General features: G+C 43.2%; 1 protein-coding gene across 1 annotated transcript in view; it reads right to left on the minus strand.

Annotated features, from left to right (window-relative positions):
- The window catches only part of LOC136568518 (transcription factor RFX3-like), a 212,079-nt gene that overhangs the window by 136,848 nt on the left and 53,488 nt on the right, over positions 1-21,743 (minus strand). The window contains exon 2 of the mRNA XM_066568526.1: positions 15,218-15,342. Coding sequence (XP_066424623.1) covers positions 15,218-15,334 — 117 coding nt within the window. The 5' untranslated portion in view covers positions 15,335-15,342. The remainder of the gene's footprint in view (positions 1-15,217; positions 15,343-21,743) is intronic.

Below are 21,743 nucleotides of genomic sequence, written 5' to 3' on the forward strand. Positions count from 1 at the left end.
TTTAAAAGAAGGGTGACATGTCACAGACGCATTTTATGAAAAATCCTTTCCGTAGAATTTTTTTCTCTTGAGGAGCTGAGAGGCCTCAGGAACAAAATGTAAACAATAATTATCTGCTGCTGTGGAATGCAACAGGTGGATCTTTGATTGGTCTCATGTGGTTGTTTATAATTAATGTCCAATCACAGTCCAGCTGTCTCGAACTGTGTGGTCAGTCACATGGTTTTATTATCATTCCACTTCTTTTGCTTTGCTTGCTAGCCTTCTGATAAAATCCTTTCTTCGATTCTTTTAGTATAGTTTTAATAAAATATATATATCATAAAAAATTAAACCAGCCTTCTGAAACATGGAGTCAGATTCTCATCTCTTCCGTCTTCCTGGGACCCCTGTGAACACCACCACAGAAATCTTTTTCCTGTACCAGTTGGGGGAGGGGCTGCTTAAATCTGCTTTCTAGAGGAACCCCTTTGGAGGCTTTCTCCCAAATGTGCCCAAAACCAGGACATCAGGCTGTCCTGGTTTAGGGCAAATTTGGGAGAAAACCTCCAAAAGGGGCCCCTCCATAAAGCAAACCCACACGCCCCCTCCCCCCAACCGGTTCAGGAAGGATTCCTCAGAGAGAAGTGGAAAGAACCTGTTTATTTAACAGGCACAGCACCCCCCAGCACACAAAATGAACAATACCAGATGATACCACTCTTTCACTGCACTGAAAAAGATGACAAATTCAGAAAGTCTCTCTTGGGCGTGGTCTCTCTGTTATCAGTCCCTCTGGCACTGGGGCAGCTGCTCCAGCCACAAGGTGCAAACTCTCGGTGTTCCCAGGTCCCAGTCTGGAGCAGGTTTGAGTAGGTCCAAAAAAAGGGAAAGGAGAAACAGTCCAGGAAAAAATTTGGACTGCTTAGCTACTAACTAATGAGCAGAAGCAAAAAGCAAGAGCAAAGCCGGAGCAAAGCAGAAGCAAGAGCAAGAGCAAAGCGAAAAGCCAAGCAAAAAGCAAAAGCAGCACTATGTACTGTCCCATCTCTGTGTCCCGTCAGCCGTGGGGGAGCGGCTGATAAGAAACCAAAACAAAACTTTCACTCTTCAGAGCCAGTCTTGAAGTCACAGACCATAATATCCAGCATAAACAGAACACACGAATGGGGATAACGTCACCCTAGGACACAGGCTAACTTCAGTTTACAGTACAGTCAGCTGTTGGGATCCCCCTGTCATCCCAGAAAAAGATGGATTCTGTCCCTACATATCTTGATGGCATCAAGGTACATTATGCGCCAGTGTTAACTAAAGCCTTATACTCTTGTGGCTCTGATGTGACAGGCCATGGGATCCCCACAGTCCCATAGATCTTACTGTCCCTTTACTCCACCTGTCTGGGAGCATTACCCCTCTAGTCCTGGTCATAGTACTCATTGCTCACTTCTTGTAAATATGACCTGGAGGTCCCTTCAAGATTATGGGAAGTGACATCAGCTCTTCTATTCTGTCTGAGGACTTGCCCACTGGAAACTGGAGCTCATTTATCCTTGAAGAATTTCCTGCAGTGGTTGTTCTTCTTCTCAAATCACATATCCATGCTACTAGGGCAGAGGTGGGTTTTCCATCCCACTTCCTCATGTCCTCTCTGTGGTCATTCAGGTAAAACCACAGGTTACCTCATGGTTTGTACCCTCTCCCTCGAGCAGGAGGATGCTTGCTCCCAATAGCAGAGACTCTGGTTCATACTGGTGGGGCATAGGACATTTTGTCTCTAACCTGCTTGAGTCTTTCAACTCTGTCCATAGTCTTGGACAGTTTTTCCACAGCTGAGGCACAGGTTGGTAGGGAGGAAAAAAGTTGATCTTCATATTGCCAGAGCTGGGTAGTCACCTGAAGCACTGTTTGTTCTCCTTCTGTCATTGACATCAAAGCCAGTGAGTTAGTGTATGACAGTGGAGTGCTCTGTACAAACTTCTGCCAAGTGGATTGTGTACACTGGACCTCATCTGGATCTATAGGGGACTGCTCGTTATTTGAATCCCTACAGAATACCTCCAGCACAGCTAATTTTCTCAGGTACTAGATACCCTTCTCCATGGCGTTCCACCTGCTTGGGCTCACTACTAAATCATCCTTGAGAAAATATCTTTCCCTCATGCTTGATGGAGTTACTTCCAGAGGCTGAGAGTTTCTGTCTTCTTCCCAATTGCCTTGTCAATGCCCACATCTCGGGACAGGGATCCCAGTTGCTTAGCTTCACTACCATCTAGTTTCATATTGTGGGCTGTAATATCCCAGTCCTGGAGCAGCCAGGTCACCAGGGGCTCACCCAATTGGCAGCTGAAATCTTTTCACATATCTCTCAGCTCACATGAGATAGGGATCGGGTGATTATCTCTGGCTCTACCTCTTCCTTCTTTTGAGATGGCCCTGCTTCCTCTTCAGCCCTCACTAGGCAAAGTGATTTGGTCTAAGATTTTTTCTTCTGTATAGGGGTGACTGCTACCAGCACAGGTTGTTCCCCCAGCTCAGATGCAGTTTGATGGCCATGGTGCCTGCTTGTCTGCTTTCCTCCTACTCCCTCTGAGGGTGCTGTCTAGTGACAAGCAGTGTCTGATAAATAGTAGCCAGGGCCCAGCACACTGCAATAAGTTGTTTTTCTCTGGAGTTGCCACAGCTTTCTCCTTGCAAATATTCTGTCATTTTATCAGGGTCCTGTAGTTGTTCAGGGGTGAACTCCCAAAACATTGGAGGAGATAATTTCTCCAAAAACAGGCCCATTTTCTCCCACATTCCTTGCCACTCATGACTATTCCCCCTTGGGGGAGATCTCTGAATGACCTTCCTAAAAATCTCTTTCTTGACTCTAAACATGGTGTGGACCATACTGAGGAGACCTGGTAGACTTAGCAATAAGAACATGCTTTCCTTAATGTCCAAGGAAAAGTCTAAATTCTCAAAAGCTCTTATAGCAGGCCTAAAAGATAAAAGGGGGGTGAAAAGGTGTGGAAAATAATCCTCCCCCGTTCTCCCCAGAGGCTAGGTATGATTATTAATGCATTCCCAAAGGTAGCGTCTGAGGAAAGGATAGGAGAGCAATACTGAATACACATCCCAAATAACCCTCATTGTACTTGATATTATCATGTAAATATAACAGCTGATATCCCACAGTACAGCAATGAACCTATGCTGATCTCTCTCCCTGCTCTGAAAAAGATCATCACGAGAAGCACACTCCGTAATATATACACGGTTGGGTACCACACTGTCCTGGGTTGTAAGATGTGGTTTGGGGGTGTGTATTCTATTTGCCACCTGTTAGAGGGGGGGGCAGTTATCTTCTGTTAATTGGGCAGTTTACTTTATCTCTTCCACAACCAATCCTCCCTCCAGGGAGATCTCTTCTGTTAATGGGCCATTGAGTCTCACTACATGACTGATAAAGTTACATCATCCAATTGTGAGATGCTACGCCTAGAGGGAGGAGCCAAGCATTCCCAACTGGATATAATCTGGGATCTTGGGACACCAGAAGCAGCCTTTTCCCACTGGATTCCCAGAAGAAGACCAGGCCCATCTACATCACTACTGGATCTCCAGGGGAATACTACACCCTTCTACAGGATCACTGCTTCAACAGAACCACATCTATCACTCCAGGAGGACTGCAGCCACCATTTAATTGGACTGCTACCAACACCCTGACCCACAGGGTGTCAGGTTGTATTCTGACTCTGTCAGTGTTGTTTTGTATTACTGCATTTTTAAATTTTATTTTCATTTTCTTCCCTAGTAAAGAACTTTTATTCCTATTCCCATATCTTTGCCTGAGAGCCTTTTAATTTCAAAATTATAACAATTTGGAGGGAGGGAGTTTACATTTTCCATTTCAGGGGAGGCTCCTGCCTTCCTTAGCAGATACCTGTCTTTTCAAACCAAGACACACACCCACTTGAACAGACCAAGCAACATTGTGACCAGTGTCTCCGTACCTTATACAAAAAATGCTTAGATCAAATTTGTTTCCAACCCACTCTGGGCAGATCTGTTTTTATCTTAACCCTTCATGCTTCACATTGGGCGCCAAATCAGGCTGTTGTGGTTTAGGAATGGTACTCCCCAATTTAGTGCTCTCACTGAACACATGCTTCTGCTTCCCCACTCCCCTCCAATTGGAAGCATGGAAGGCAAAGATCACATTTTGAGATAAGAACAATTTATTGGAAACAGCAATAAGATTAGAACAAACAGCATCAGAAGCAATATTAATAACAAAAGGTATAAGAAAAAGAAATTATTTACACAGAAATCCCACAAGAATAAACAAATACCTGACAGCTTTACCTGCCACATTTTCTCAACCAGAAGGAACATCTTTCTCCTTGGAAGTGAGAGAGATTCTTTTCCCCACCCCCAAAGCAAGAGAGTCCCTTTCCCACCCCTGGCAGTGATGTGAGGCGGTATTGAATAAAATTATGGTCCTGCCCACACCCCCTCCTGGATACTGCAAAAAATTAACCCTCTCCTGGATGAACCCAGGACAGTGACACATCAGCCAAGGCAGGTGTGGCAGTTTACACAGCAGTTCAGGCAAGAAGGGCATGCAGGGAGGACATGGCCCCCCTATCAACTCAAGTGGCAAGCCCAATTAGTGGTCATTAGTAGGTTTAGGAAAGGCAGGTCCTGCCTGACCAATGTGATCTCCTTTTATGACCAGGTGACCTGCCTAGTGGATGAGGGAAAGGCTGTAGATGAGTTGACCTGGAATTCAGTAAAGCCTTTGATACTGCCTCCCATGGTATTCTCCTGGAAAAGCTGGCAGCCCACAGCTTAGACAGGTGTACTCTTTGCTGGGTTAAAAACTGGCTGGATGGCCAGGCCCAGAGAGTGGTGGTGAATGGTGCTGCATCCAGTTGGTGACCGGACACTAGTGGTGTTCCCCAGGGATCAGTGTGGGGCCCAGTCCTGTTTAACATCTTTATTGATGGTCTAAACGAGGGGATTGAGCCTACCATTATCAAATTCCTCGATGACACTAAATTGGGTGAGAGTGTCAATCTGCTGGAGGGTAGGAAGGCTCTGCAGAGGGACCTGAATAGGCTGTATCAATGGGCCGAGGCCAATTGTATGAAGTTTATTAAGGCCAAGTGCCAGGTCCTGCACTTGGGTCACAACAACCCCATGCAACACTACAGGCTTGAGGAAAAGTGACTGGAAAGCTGCCTGGCAGAAAAGGACCTGGAGGTGTTGGTCAACTGCCAGCTGAACATGAGCCATCAGTGTGCCCAGAATGCCAAGAAGGTCAATGGCATCCTGGCCGGTATCAGAAATAGTGTGGCCAACAGGATCAGGGAAGTGATTGTCCCTTTGTACTTGGCACTGGCAAGGCCACATCTCAAATACTGTGTCCAGTTTTTGGCCCCTCACTACTAGAAAGACATTGAGGCGCTGGAGTGTGTCCAAAGGAGGCCAACAAAGCTGGTGAAGGGTCTGGAGCACAAGTCTTTGTGAAGAATGGCTGCGGGAGCTGGGGTTGTTTAGTCTGGAGAAAGGTGGCTCAGCGGACACCTTATCAATCTCTACAACTATCTGAAAGGAGGTTGTGATGAGGTGGGGATCAGTCCCTTCTCCCAGGTAACAAGTGACAGGATGAAAGGAAAAGGCCTCAAGTTGTGCCAGGGCAGGTTTAGATTTGATTTTAGGAAAAATTTCTTCACTGAAAGCATTGTCAAGCACTGGAACAGGCTGCCCAGGGAAATTATTGAGTCATCATCCCTGGAGGTATTTAAAATGTGTAGATATAGAGCTCAGAGACATGGTTTAGTGATGGACTTGATAGTGTTGGATTTGATGATCTTAAAGGTCCTTTCCAACCTAAATTATTCTTTGATTCTGATTCTATGATTTACAAGAGCTCTTTAATAACATTTTAGTTAGAACACATTCATCATCCTCACTATATTCTCTAAAATTCCTATCCCTCCTTTTCCACCATTAACTTATATACTTCAAAACAAGATTCTAAACATTGTTAACTACTGGGAGTAGTCTGGAGGTGCTCAAGAAGTTGAGAGGGAACACAGCTGGGACACCTGACCCCAACTGACAAAATTGATATTCCATACCATACGATGTCATGCTCAGCAATAAAACTAGGGGGAAGGTTAGCCAGGGGACTGCTGGGCATTGGTCGGTTGGTGGTGAGCAATTGTTTTTATTTGCAGCACTCACCTTTCTTGGATTTTATTTTTCTCTCTCTTTGGGTCTTTTTTCTCCTTCTTTTCCTTACAATTTATTATAATTACTTTTAATTTATCAAACTGTTTTTATCTCAGCCCATGAGCTTTCTCATTTTTACCCTTCCAATTCTCTCCCACTGGGAGGAGGGGAGGAGTGAGCAAATGGCTATGTTGCTTGGTTGCCATCTGGGGTTACATCACGACACCTAAGGAAAAATTTATATAGAAACCCTTAATTTTGAAAAAAAATACATTACTTTGAAAAAGACTGTTCAAGTGTGACAGAAAAACAGAGTTTCTGTCAATCAGTAATAATGATATGTACTCTTTTTGATGATTAAATGGAAAATTCAGCAGGTTGCTGATTTCATATGTTAACTGTTACATAAATTGACATTGGCCTACCATCCCTTAACAGTGCTCCTGAACTATAATTTCCCAAATTCAAAAAATACATCTCTTATATTAAGCAAGATAAAATTGTACAGAATTTTGATTTTAGATACATGTGTTTGCATTAAAAGTACTAATAAGGTCAAAAGAATAATACCAGGGTAAGATATGGGAGGATTTATAAACTCCATTTAAATTAAAAAAAAAAAATCAGAGATGTATACACAAAGATTTCTGTTCTCAGAGAAAAAAAAATCATCTTAATAAATTAATTAGTCTGTAATACTTTTGGAAAGCAATTCATGCTGTAATGTTGATATTTAGATAAATGACCAATATAAGTTCATTACTAGTTTTTATGTTTAAAATTATTTTTCATTTAGCTCCAATTTTCATTAGCAGAAGTTTGTATGTCCAGTTGAATGATACATTTATTTCTGAATGCTATGGTTATAGTCTATGATGGATAGGAAGATTTATTTTGTGTAATCTTTGATGCATGGATACACCTTCTAAAATAGGTTAGACAATTGTTTTTAATTTTACTCTTTGAATCCTTCTGTACTTCATGACATAAACCATAAGGTCAGTGAAATTAATTTAAAATCCTTTTAAGCTTGCTACCTCATGCCTAAGAATGCATGTTAAAACACAAATGATACATGATTGGAAAATTATATTTAAGGAAAAATAAGACTAAGAAAAATCACACAAGATGTTAAATGGCATTTAATTATGCTTCTCACTTTTTCACCTTACTTTTGCTATGTTTTACTTGCACATATATAGGTTTCTCCCTTCACCAATTCAAGGTTCCAAAAATGACAATTCCTGTGCCATTTGAAAACATCTGTGAAACCACTGCCACTACACTCGGAAGGGAATCTTAGTTTTTCCTTAAGGACATTTCTTTTTTCTTCATTTGAAGCACCATATCAAACTTTCATGAAACCCATAGTTATATTGTCAGTGTGCAAATAAAAAATTTATTTCAGCAGAAAATAATTTAGATGCTGAAAAATTATTCCCCTCATAGCTAAAAGAAAGAATTTTTAAAAATAAATTATTTCTTCTGAATTTTTAATCTTTACCTAAAGTAGTCTGCTCCTAAAGTATGTGTACATAAATTCAAATTTTAAATTTAAGCAAATATATAATATATGCATTAATTTTTTTTCAGATCAAAGCCACTCTTCTTCATCAAAGACCTTGTTTTAATGCCTGAGAGCCTTTTCTTTTCCTACAGTGGAAAAGCACCTATCTTACCCACATTCTTCATCAAATTTCCTAGTGTTATACTAGATTCACATCTTCTTCCCAGAATCACAGAATAGTTATGGTTAGAAGGGATCTCTGGAGATTATCCAGTCCAATCCCCCTGCCAAGGCAGGGTCACCTAGAGCAGGTGACACAGAAACACCTCCAGGTGGGTTTTGAATGTCTCCAGATAGGGAGACTCCATCACCTCCCTGGGCAGCTATTACAGTGCTCTGCCAACCTCAATAGAAAGAAGTTCTTCCTCATGTTGAGATGGAACTTCTTGTATCTTAGTTTGTGGCCATTGCTCCTTGTTCTGTTGCTGGGCACCAATGAAAAGAGTCTGGGACCATCCTCTTGGCACCTGCCTTTGAGACATTTATATGCATTAATAAGATCCCCTGTCTTCTCTTCTCTAGACTAACCAGGCCCAGCTCCTGCAGTCTGTCCTCATAAGAGAGATGCTCCAGACCCCTAATCATATTTGTGGCCTCCACTGGACTGTCTCCAGTAGTTCCTTGTCTTTTTTGTTCTGAGGAGCCCAGAACTGAACACAATACTCAGATATGGCCTCACTAGGGCCGAGTAGAGGGGGAGGATCGCCTGCCTTGACCTGCTGGCTGCACTCTTCCTGATGCATCCCAAGATCCATTGGGCCCCCTAGCCACAAAGGCATAGACAGCTCATAGTCAACTTGTCTACTACCAAGACTCCCAGGTCCTTCTCTGAAGAGCTGCTCTCTAGTAGGTCCGCCCCCAACTTGTACTGGTACTTGGGGTTATTCCTCCCCAGGTGCAGGACCATACACTTGCTCTTGTGGAACCAAGTGGGCCTTGGCCTTCCTCGTCACATCCCTGCATATTCTGACGATATCCATATAGTCCTCCCATGTGGCCAGTCCCTTTTTCTACATCCCATAATTTTTTTTCTTCCATTTGAGATTTACTAGAAGCTTCCTGCTCATCTATGCAGGTCTCCTTTCCCCTTTGCTTGATTCTTACTCATGGGGATACACTGGTCTTGAGCTTCGTGGAAGTGATGCTTGAATACTGACCAGCTCTCTTGGACCCCCTTCTCTTCTAGGGCCCTAACCCATGGGATACCTTTTAAGTAGGTCTTTGAAAAAGTCAAAAATAGCTTTCCAGAAGTTCAGAGTACTAGTCCTGCTTACTGCTTTGCTTCCTCCATGCAGCATCCCGAGTTCCGCCCTCATGGTCACTACAGCCAAGGCTGCCCCCAGCCTTCATGTCCCTCCTGGTTTGATAGCACAAGGTCCAGCAACACACCTCTCCTCATTGGCTCTTCCACCACTTGCCTTAAAAAGTTTTCATCAATAATCTGCAGGAACTTCCTGGACTGTGTGCGCCAAACTGTGTTGTCTCTCCAACAAATATCAGGGTGGTTGAGGACACCCAGGAGAACTGGAGCCTATGACCATGAGGCTATTTCCAGCTGTCCATAGAAAGCCTCATTAACTTCCTCCTCCTGATCAGGTGGTCTGTAGCAAACAACCACAAGTGTCACCTATATCAGCCTGTCCTTTAATTATCACCCATAAACTCTCAACTGATTCATCTGCCACTGGGTACATCTGTCCCTGGATCAATACATTTCAGTTGCTGTCTCACATAAAGAGCAACTCCACCACCCTGCCTCACTGACCTGTCTTTTCTAAACGGTACATAGGCATCCATAACAACATTGCAGTCATGTGAGCTATCCCACCATGTCTCAGTAATTGCAATGAGATCATGGCCCTGGGACCACACAGAGATTTCCAGTTCTTCCTGTTTATTCCCCATGCTGAGTGTGTTTGTATACAGGCACTTCAGAAAGATAATCAAGCATGCAGGTTACCTAGAATAGGTCTAAGAGGATTCACCACAGCCGTACACACCCTCAATGTGGTTAGCCCTGTGATTTTCATCCTGAGAGGCAGCCCAGGAACATCTGTTGCTGAACTGGTTGTCATGGCCTACTCCCTGTGAGGAAGCAATGGCATGAGCATTGCCACTTTGGACCCCATTCCCTGAGTCCTTCAGTTTAAAGCCCATCTCACCAAACTGGCCAGACTGCTGCCAAAAATTCTCTTGCCCGTTTTAGACAGGTGGATCCCATGCCTCCCTAACAGGCTACAATCATTGTCATAAAAACCAAAACCTTCTCGATGGCACCAGCCACAATGCCAGACATTGATGTGCACTACATGTCTGCTTCTGGCTGTCCCCAATTCTCTAACCAGTAGGATAGATGAGAAGATGACTTAGGCACTGATGTTTTTCACCTGCCTTGCCAGGGCTTTATAGTCTTCCTTGATCCTATCTATTTTTTGGCTTGCGGCGTCATTTGTACCCACATGAAAAAGTAGTTGTGGGTACTAGTCCATGCTCTTGACAAGATAGGGTACCCTCTCAGTAACATCATGGATCCTACCCCCTGGTAGGCACATACCTCTCGTGACTGTTTATCAGGCTGGCAGGTGGGGGCCTCAGTGCCCCTTAATAGAGTCACACACTATGAGCACTCAAAGTTTCTTTTTATGGTAACTGCTGTGTGCTGCTGGTGTGGATTCTCCTTGTTGGCCTTGCTCATGGACATCTAAAGCCTTTAAAGCATCAAATCTCTTTTGGTCTGGACGTTGGAGGGTGGAGGTTGAATTGGAACTCTGCTTCTGTGGGTCACCAGGTTCCAAGGTGCCTCATGCTCAGTGGTATCCATTGTAGGTGGATGGTTCCAAAGCCACATTATCTATCCCCATTTCAGCCCCTCTAATACTGTGCAGCCTATTAACTGTCATGTAATTCAGCCACCTACTGCAACAGGTCATCAACCTGTGCATGCTTTGTGCAGGTATCAGCCTTTTCTCCAGGAGAAGCATCCGGGCATCCATTGCAAGCTATCACCTGTACTGACATCTTCCTTACCAGTTCCAGCTGGGTTGGAAGCATCAGACTTCTTAGGGGCTATCTCAGTAGACACACTGTTTTTGGCTCTGAGACAAGTGCCCACCATTATGGCTGAGAGCTAGAGCACTTAGCACTTACCTGAGCTGTGGACCTACTTTCAGATTGCACCACCTTCCCCATATGCCCTGCCCACGTGAACTGCAGTGTCACATCCTTCTGACGTGCCACATCTTGTTTGCTTGCCCTGTTCGACACTTTCTGGGTTGCTCATGCTTTCTGGAGTTGTTTAAATCTCCCACAGTGCTCCTGGCTATAACCCCTCCTTGTCTGATTGGCTCACAAGAGCTTCCAAGCTCTGACATGGCTCTGGGTTGCTGATCAGGCTGGACTGCTGATTCTTCCTTTTCCTTCCCTACAGAATCACAGAACCACTAGGTTGGAAGAGACCTTAAAGATCATCAAGTCCAACCCATGCCCTAACACCTCAACTAAACCATGGCACTGAGTGCCACATCCAATCTTTTTTAAACACATCCAGGAATGGTGACTCCACCACCTCCCCGGGCAGATGATTCCAGTACTTTATCACTCTTTCAGTAAAAAGCTTTTCCCTAACATCCAACCTAAATTTCCCTTGGTTCAGCTTAAGACTGTCATCTTGTTCTGTTAGTTGCTGCCTGACACCTTCAATTCCTTTAGAATTCCTGACCTTTTCTCAACACTTTTATAATCTATCCTTTTCTCTCTAAACTAGTATCTCTTTCATATTCTGTCCTAATCACTGCAGAATCATCTGGATTGTTTTTCACTACATATGCATCACCTTTTCAGTCTATACAAATTATTGCAGCAAATTCCTCTTCTTTGGCCAGGCTGATCCCCCAACATTCCTTTCTGAAACCTTACATAACTTATACTTTCAAAATAAGACTCAACTGAAAAATACAGTCCAACAGAATCAGAAAATGCTCCTAAGTACAGTTGAAATAGTGAAACAGAAATATTTGGAATAATAACACTAGAACATAAGTAATACCTTATTGAAAATATATTCTGATATAAACTATATCTAGTTTTCAAAAGTTTGAAGCAAAGCTTAAAAAGAGTTAACCACAGTAAGCTTCATAGAAATCTTTACTAAGCCAAAGCACCATAGTAGCTTAATTTAAAAAGTTAGCACAATAATAGAAAAACCTTATAGTTTTCCCACAGGCAGATAGTAACAGGACAAGAGGGAATAATTTTAAAATAAAAAAGGAGAAAGTACACAAAGATAAGCTTTTAAATTCATGTTAAGTGCCCAATATTTGAATGTTTTGTTGAAACACTGCATTTTGGGGGTTTTGGGGAAGACGGCATGTCTAAAAAAAAAAGCAAATGTATTCCAAGGTACATTATAAGTAGAAGTGATATTAATGCAATTATTATGCATTATGAGTTGAGTCTGTATACCAGGAAATATTATTAGTTAAATGTATGAGACAGTTAACCAGTATTGCAAAGAACATGCTGTATTGGGTTTGCATGGACTGTTTTTTGGTGGGGGGGGGGGGCACAGAGGTGGTTTCTGTGAGAAGCTGCCAGAAGCTTCCACAATGTCTGGCAGAGCCAATCCCTTGGGGCTCCAAAGATGGACATGCCACTGGTCAAGGCTGGGCTAATTAGAAATCGTGGTAACACCTCTGTGATAACATATTTAAGAAAAAAGCAAAACAAAGGTTGTGGCGCAGTTGTAATTTTCATCCAGAGAAGAGTGGAGTGAGAACATGTGAGAAGAGCAATTATGCAGACACCATGGTCTGAAGAAGGACGGGGAGGAGGTGGTCCAGGCACCAGAGCCGAGATTCCTCTGCACCCTATAGTGAAGCTCATGGTGAAGCAGGCTGTCCCTCTGCAGCCCATGGAAGACCATGGTGATGCAGAGATCCACCTGCAACCCATGGAAGAGCCCCATGACACCTGGGAGGAAACTGTGATCCTATGGGAGACCTGTCGAGGGAGGAGCCCTGCTCCCAGGATGGACCTGTCTGTCCTTGAAGGACTGCACCCCATGGAAGAGTGACCCGCTCTGCAGCAGTTTGAGGGGTACTGTTGCCTGTGGGCTGGACTCACTGCAGCAGTTTGCAGAGAGCTGTTGCTTGTGAGATGAACTCACGTCAGAGAAGTTCACAGAGAACTGTCTCCCATGGGAGGGACCCCACAATGCAGCAGGGAAATGACTCCTCTCCCTGAGCAGCAGAAGCCTCGGGTGATGAACTGACCATAACCACCATTCCCTGTCTCCTTATGCTGCTGGGGTAGGCAGTAGAGCTGGGAAGGAGGGAGGGGTGGGGGGAATGTGTTTTTAAAGGTTAATTTTACTTCTCATTATCCCACCCTGATTTTGTTAGCAATAAATTCACTTTGTATCTCTAAGTTGAGCCTGTTTTGACCATGATGGTATTTGCTGAGTGATCTCTCCCAGTCCTTATCTCAGCACATGAACCCTTTGTTAAATTTTATCTCCTCTGTCCAGCTGCAGATAGGAGTGAGTGAGCGGCTTTTGTGGGTGCCTGGCATTCTGCCAGCTTTAACCCACAATACATGCAGAAAATATCACCTTAAATTTTTAGACTAAACACAATGCTAGAAATTTTAGTTTAGACAACAGTGATTCACTAGTACAGAAACAGACATACATAATTTAACAAGATATTCTCAGTTTTAATATTGTTGATTTTGAAACTGTAAAGCCAAGTTATATGAAAAAAGAACATCAGATTTCACCCAAATAACCTGAAACAGTGACAGCTGAATGGAGGGAAAGTGGAGAGGGAGATGATGATCTCTTCTCCTTGGTATCCTGTGATAGGATGAGTAGGAATTGTTTAAAGCTGCACGAGAAAAGTTTCAGACTAGATATTAGAAAACATTTCTTTACTGAGCGGGTGGTCAAACACTGGAACAGGTTTCCTAGAAACGTGGTTGGTGCCCCAAGCCTGTCAGTGTTTGAGAGGTATTTGGACAATGCCCTTAATATTATGCTTTTGGTCAGCCCTGAAGTGGTCAGGTAGTTGAAGTAGACAGTCATTGTAGATCCCTTCCAACTGGAACAAAGAATTTTTTTAAAAAAGGAAAAAGCTAAATTACACATACTAAAGGAGTCTTGAACAAAAGTCATGGCTTTTCACATTCAGTTCCTGTTTTCCAACTCCTGTTTCCCTCCTCGCTCACCCCATGCAGCACACCCTCCAATGTTGGTGGGGCTGCATAGGTAATTAATCATGTGACAGAAGTGTGTGCTGAGCTGGCTGCTTCAGAAGCCCATTTAATTCCCTGACAAATCCAAATTATGCATTACTTACTGTAGTATACGGTAGAGATAATTCATGCTATTAATGTATAAAATATTGTAAGATCCAAACTATGTCTTTTGACCACCCTGGCCGGGAGCAGTGTCTTATTCATATACATCTAGTTCCCAGACGAAGTTAAGATAACATCGGGTTCTTTAACGTAAGAATAGAAGCTTCCAGGGTGATAATCACCGGCTTCCCTGGGTTGCCAGGACCACTCAAGAGTGATTATCGCCTTGAACATTACATCTACCACGGCACCACCCTGATGCATGTGAATGCTGACTTCCCCAAAGTTCTCTGACAACATCTAGACACCTGGACTGGATCTTTGTCTACCTCTGCACATGTAAAGCCCTGGTTCTGCATGTGAAGAGACAAAAAGAACATTCGGTCATCTCTGCCTCGAGCAGAATAAACTGTATAAGAACTTGCTGCACAAAGCAGCATTCGTGAACCGAGGGGGAGACTCTGACATTTTGGAGGTCAGATCCAGGTTCACCCAGCGTCGATCCCGGGCTCGACGCTGACTCTTTGGCTGTGGTGGTTTTTGACGACAGAAATTCGGTCTCGTGGACAAATTAATAAATCTTTGCTAAATTTTCTTATAAGTTTGGCTCTCGATTTGATCATTTATAACACTTATAGTTTTACTTCACATGTCTTTCTGCATTTGCTCAAGAACCTGCAGGGAGATCAGCTTAGAAGTACAAAATTACATTGCTTTTGAATTTTATATCTATATTGAATTTATTTTAAAAATCCATATTCCTTTCAAAGGAATAAATGTGAATATTCAGTAACTCAAATGAATGTAATTTTTATGAGATATTGCACATATTTCATAGTAATCAACTTATAGAATCATGCATATATATTTCTGGTGTTTGACAAATATTCTAGTTCAAGAAAGAAACTCTGAAAACTGCATGTCTGCTTATGTAGATATTTTAGTTCCATCAAAATAAAATTGAATAAAACAGTGAAAAGGAATTGGTTTTGCAGCCTTGTACAAAATAGGTTCTTCACTACACCTATTGAAATGCATCATTCTGTCTTGCCAGGGCTTTTTGTTTTCCCAAAATTAACAGACACCTACCTGTTGCTGAACCGGTACCTGCTGTACAACCTGTGTGGGCACTGCTGCCTGGCCAGCCACAGATGCTTGTAAAGTCACAGTCGAACCTGTGTCTGACCCAGACTCTGATGTCTGCATCGTGGTCTCTGAATAAAATTAAAATGTAAAATTAAAAGTTCAGCACAAACTTCTTTGCTTTTTGTCATTTATTCAGATCTTAAAAGAAGTATATTCACCCAAAATCAAATCGGGGATTAGCTAAAGATTGTTTCACGTACTATTACATAAGTACACAGACATATTTATTTTTCATTTTTTAAAATGCTGCTTTGGCCTAAAATATTAGAAAATTCATATTCTATATTCTATATTCTATATTCTATATTCTATGTGCTATATTATTACTTTGTCTAATCTAAGGTCTGCTTAGAGCTTGCAGCACATCAAGAAGAGAAAAAGCTTTGGACTTCATGATTTTTTTTCTAACAGTTTACAGTCTGCTTTGTAATAGCAAATAGATTTATCAAGTCAGAAGCAAGGTGCACACAAACCTATTTACTGCTTTAAAGAACTTTTAGAAAAACATCTGTTCACAGGCCTGATTCTTCTCTAACTACACTTGTATACATAAGCTGCAACTATTATTAAATTTTGAGAGGAGACTCAAAACCTTTTACCATATTAAGACAACACGCTTTAAGCTACCTATATGCACAAAAATAATTAATTATAAAAGCTGCACATATAAATGCTTACTTCTTAATTAAGCATGCCTTCACAAAAAGACTTGCAATCGCCAATGCAAAAAAAACTGAATTATGGAAATATTTAAAACTAAGTCATCACAATTCTAAAGAACAAAAAGAGTAATTTATGTAGTAATCACAGTACAAGTAAATTATAGTACCTTCAATATCATCAGCTTTCAGAAAGAACTAACATACACTGAATAAAGTATACTGCAAGAACACAATGGGTAAAATATGCAATACCAGAAAAAAATTTCTTTTCATTTTCTTCCCTGAAACAGTTCAAATCCTTATGTACTAAAATATTAAAAGTTTTCTCTTACCTTGCTTGCCCTCAAGATATCTTATTTAATAATGCAAATCAATAGAAACTTCTCACTTATTTATGTGACTTCAGGAACAACTCATTAAAATCAGAAATAAGTCAAAGTCCTGCCATCAGCTTGTAAATGACTACACATTCTTCAAAGCTGTCCTTCCTCTGGTTTACTGAGTTGCACTACAAATTTTTCATATTCTAATGCTGAGTTAAAGCTCTGGTAGGTGATAGAATGAGGGGCTTCAACCTGAAAAGAACCTGGAAAGAATTTTAAAGGTGAAAAAGTGACTCAAGTAAGCTTTTTTAGCAGATCACTAGGATTATAAACAGGTATTTTACCCCCACATGAGGTTGGGGCACTGACATTTTTAAGAGGACTATTCAAAATTTGGATACAGCACAGAAATGGTCCAACAGTTAAGGAAAATGCCTTATGTTATAAGTAGAAAAAGCTGCCAATTTTTTTTAAAAGGTTGCAGAGTGAACAGGTTGGACCAGTTGCTGCCAGGGTGGAGTTCTAACTGTTATTGTAATCACCAGTCGTTTTCGTTAACTACCTGTTGTTGATGGTTAAGAATTCCGCCTTTTGTCGAGTGACACCCTGCTGCTTCCTAGAAGATGACACCCAGACGGTGGAGGGGAAGGGACATCGAGTCAAGATGCAAATGACATCGGATCCAGCATGCAGCGGGAGAGACCCCTCACCAAACCTAGCCAAAAACCCCTAAAACAACGAGCCAACACAAAATTGACGAATCAAAGTGATGACTAGACGTGAGGAACAAAGTCCAGAGCCTGCAGAGACGCTGAGACCCTTTTTTGCCCCTCGCCCTAGCCAGGAGGACCTCGGCCAGAGGTAGGACCCTGGAGGTTAAACGGTAGGAACAAGGGATTTCCCCTATGCTCTCGTGAGGACAGAATCCCCAGCTCTGCCCATAGACCAGTGGACAAAGCTGCACTCTTCCTCCTCCTCCGAGTCACTACTGGGAGCAGTGGTGGGGCGGCGTGAGCGTGGACCCATCGGTTCTCCCCCCCAGAGCTGATCACTTTTAATAAAGGCATTATAAAGGAGAAAAGTCTCCTGCCCGTGTTTATTTCACCTTGCAAAGAAAACCTATTCAGATCATCATAAAGAAGACTGAGGATTACTTACTCTGTTGGGTTTGTGTGGCCAGTTTTAGCGAGTGGGGGGGGAGGGGGCTACAGGGGTAGCTTCTGAGGGAAGCTGCTAGAAGCTTCCTCCATGTCTGACAAAGCCAAAGCCAGACAGCTCCAAGACTGACCCACCACTGGCCAAGGCTGAGACAATCAGTGATGGTAATAACACATTTGTTATAATATAGTTAAGAAGGGAAAAAAAAGGTATTGCATAGAAGTAATTGCAGTTCAGAAAAGAGTGGAGTGAGAACATGTGAGAGAAGAAACTCTGCAGGCCCAAAGGACAGGGATGAAGGAGGGGGAGGTGCTCCAGGTGCCAGAGCTGAGATTCCTCTGCAGCCTGTGGTGAAGACCATGGTGAAGCAGCTGTGCCCCTGCAGCCCATGGAAGAGTCCCACATTGGAGCAGGTGGATTCCTGAGAGGAGGCTGTTACCCTGTGGGAGGCCCGTGCTGGAGCAGGGTCCTGGCAGGGACCTGCAGACCCATGGAGAGGAGCCCACACTGGACTGGGTTTGCCCGTAGTACTTGTGACCCTGTGGGGGACCCACAGTGGAGCAGGCTGTGCCTGAAGAACTGCACCCCATGGAAAGGGATCCACACTGGAGCAGTACCTGAAGAACTGTTACCTGTGGGAAGGATTCATGTTGGAGACGTTTGTGGAGGACTGTCTCCCATGGGAAGGACCCCATGCTGGAGCAGGGGAAGGACTGACTCCTCTCCCTGAGCAGCAGCAGGAACAACGCGTGATGAACTGACTGTAATCCCCATTCTCTGTCTCCCTGAGCTGCTGGGGAGGGAGAAGGTAGAGCCCAGGAAGGAGGGAGAGGTGGGGGGAAGGTGTTTTTAAGATTTGTTTTGCTTCCCATTGACCTGCTCTGATGTCGATTGGTAATAAATTCAATTAATTTTCCCAAGTCAAGTCTGTTTTGCCTGTGATAGTAATCAACAAGTGATCTCTCCTGGTCCTTAACTCATGAGCCTTTCATTATATTTTCTCTCCCCTGTCTAGTTGAAGAAGGGAGTGATAGAGCAGCTTTGGTGGGTACCTGGCATCCAACCAGGGTCAAATGACCACACTTATACATAACAGGAATTAGAGTAATCTTCAGTTTTGCACAGAATTACAGAATTGTTTAGGTTGGAAGGAACCTTTTGAGATCATCTAGTCCAACCCTCCTGCTCAAAACAGGGTCACCTAGAACAAGTTGCCATGTCCAGTTGGGTTCTTAATACCTTCCAGGATAGACACTTCACAACATCTTTGTAAAACCTGCTATAGTTCTTGACTAACCTCACAGTAAAAAAGTGTATTTGAGTATTCAGATGAAATTTCCACATTTTTTCCATTCGTGCCCATTGCCTCCTGTCCTGTCAATGAGCACCACTGAGAAGAGTCTTGCTCCCGCATCTTCACTCCCACCCATCAGGTATTTATGCACAGTGATAAGGTCCTCCCTGAGCCTTCTCTTTCCAAGCTGAATAGTCTCAGATCTCTCAGCTTCTCCTCATATGGCATATGCTCCAGTACCTTAATCATTATTGTAGTCCTTTTCTGCCATTGCCCTTTCTTGTACAGAGGAGCCCAGAACTGAACATGTGGCCTCACTAGGACTGAGTAGAGAGGAAGGATCTACCTCAAATACTAGCAATGCTCTTCCTAATGCAGCCAGGGATACTCTTGGCCTCTTTTGTCATTAGGGTGCATTGCTGGCTCATGTTCAGCTTCTTCTCCATCAGGACACATTTTCTTCTCCCCAAAGCTACTTTCTAGCTAGTCATCCTGCAGCCTGTACTGGTGCCTGGGGTAAATCCTCCCCAGATGCAGAACTCTGCATTCCCACCTGTTGAATATCATGAGATCCTTCTCTGCCAGTTCTTTAGAGTGTAAAGAGCTCTCTGAATGGCACAAGAGACATCTGGTCTATCAACAGCTCCTCCCAATTTCATGTCTGTTGCTGGGGTCGTTCAGCCTGGAAAAGAGAAGACTCCAGGGAGATCTTATAGTGGCCTTTTAACACTTAAAGAAGGCTTCTAAAAAATATGGAGAGAGACTTTTTACCAAGGCCGGTAGTCTCAAGAAAAGGGGCAATAGTTTTCAACTAATTTAGATGGGAAAGATATTTAGATGACCTAGTGAAAGGTGTCCTTGTCCATGAGAGCAATTAGCTGATGATACCAAACTGAGGGGAGCTGCTGAATCCCTTGAGGGACAAGAGGTCATGCAGAGGGATCTGGATAGACTGGAGCAATCACCAATGGCATGAAAATTAAAAAGTCCAAATGCCAGATTATGTACCTGTGACAGAGCGATGCCAGGCACAATTATAGATTGGGAGAGTGTAGGAATGTGCCCTCTGTTAACAGTGTGACCAAATTATCCTTTGTCTCCTTAAAAAGAAAAAAATCCCAGAAGTTTCTCTCCTCAATTTGGTAAAAAGACACCTTATAGGGCCTTGGGTACTTCACCTCAAACCTAAGGATACCCAATTGGACAGAAACCAAAAAGTCCTGCCTAAGCAATTCACTAGAAAGAGAACAAAGGAAATCATCACATTTGAGGGGTGTTTTCAGCTGAAGCAAGAACCTCTTGCCCCTAGCTTGGGTTTTCTCTGTAAAGAGCTTTGTTATTTTGCCTTTCATTAAAACTTTTCTGTTTCCAACACTACCTCAAAAGCCATCCTGCTAATTTTATGCCATTTGAGGTAGTTGGCTATCGCAGGTGTGATACGTTTTCTCTGAGAGCTCTTAAGACCTGGCTCAAGGAGAAAACAGATCAGGAAAGTAGTGGCTGGAGAGCAGCCTTGCAGAAAGGGATCTGGGGGTGCTGGTTGACAGGAAGCTCAATATGAGTCAGCAGTGAGCCCTGGCAACCAAGAAGACAAACCTCATCTTGGGGGGCATTGGGAACAACCTGACCGTAAAGGGATTCCCTGCTCGTGACAGCGGGGTTGGACCTTTAAAGGTCCCTTCCAACCCAAACCATATGATGATGATTCAGAGAACTATAGCCTGTCCAACTACTGATGGTAGAACCCTCACTCACTCCTGTAGCTGACACCACAGGCCCCAGGGTGTCTACACCCCCCAGTCTGACTCCAGTAGCTGGGCACCAAATTTCACTCACACAAACACAGGTCTCACCAGCTGCTGGCACCTGTTCCTTGCAGCACACATACTGTCCTAGTTTCAGCTGGGATAGAATTCATTTTCTTCTCAGTAGCTGGTACAGCGCTGTCTTTTGGATTCAGTATGAGAATGATGCTGATAACACAGATGTTTTGGTTGTTGCTGAGCAGTGCTTAGCCTGAGTCAAGTGCTTTTCAGTGTCTCATGCTCTGCCAGGGAAGAGATGCTCAAGAAGCTGGGAGAAGCATACTCCAGGCAGCTGACCTGAACCGCCCAAAGGGATAGTCTGTATGATAGAACATCATGATCAGTGAATAAACTGGGGGGAGTTAGACAGAAGGGGCCAATTGCTGCTCAGTCAGTGGGTGGTGAGCATTTGTATTGTGCATCATTTCTTTTTCTTGGGTTTTACCTTCCTCTCTCCCTCTCATTTTTATTAAAACTATTAGCAGTAGTATTATTATTACCATATTACCATAATTATTATTATTATATTTTACTTTGTTTCAATTATTATACTGTTCTTATCTCAATCCATGAGTTTAATTTTCTTTCCTGATTCTCCTTCCCATCACAATGGGAATGGGGGCAAAGGGAAGTGAGCGAGCAGCTGTGTGTGGTATTTAGTTGCCAGTTGGGCAACACATACACAGAGGACAGAGAGTGAGATTAAGCAGGGCGATAGTTAAGAAAACATTTTAAAAGAAAATATAAGAAAATAGGACATTCTGCAGTGATCAGGCACAGGGCTCAGCCAGACAAGCATACTGACTGGCTCCATTTTACCTGTGACTGGAAACTTTTATCCCCCTTTCTGTCTATCCCCCCCTCTTTGTCTCTCCCTGCTTCCTCTTTCCCCTGTAATTCCCTTTATCAGTTTGTATAGTTCTATCAATTCCTGCCTCCATCCCAGTTTGATGTCTGGGATCCCCCCTGGTTTGACATCTTATCAGTTGCAAAGTCCATGTTGATCTTCCTGAAAGTGGTGCCTGTAGTTTCTTGACAGTCCATTAATTAGTGTGACTGGAGGTTTGTTTCTTGTCATTGTCTCCCATTGTAGTGGAGAGCCAGGTGAACCCATGTAGTGGTTTAGGAATGGTACTCCCCAATTTAGTGTTCCCACTGAGACTCTCCAAACCACACTGCTGCTCACTCACTCCCCCTCCTCCTCCTCCCCCTCCCCATGGCAGGCTG

This window comes from Molothrus aeneus, chromosome W (assembly GCF_037042795.1).
Source record: "Molothrus aeneus isolate 106 chromosome W, BPBGC_Maene_1.0, whole genome shotgun sequence".
Classification (NCBI taxonomy): domain Eukaryota; kingdom Metazoa; phylum Chordata; class Aves; order Passeriformes; family Icteridae; genus Molothrus; species Molothrus aeneus.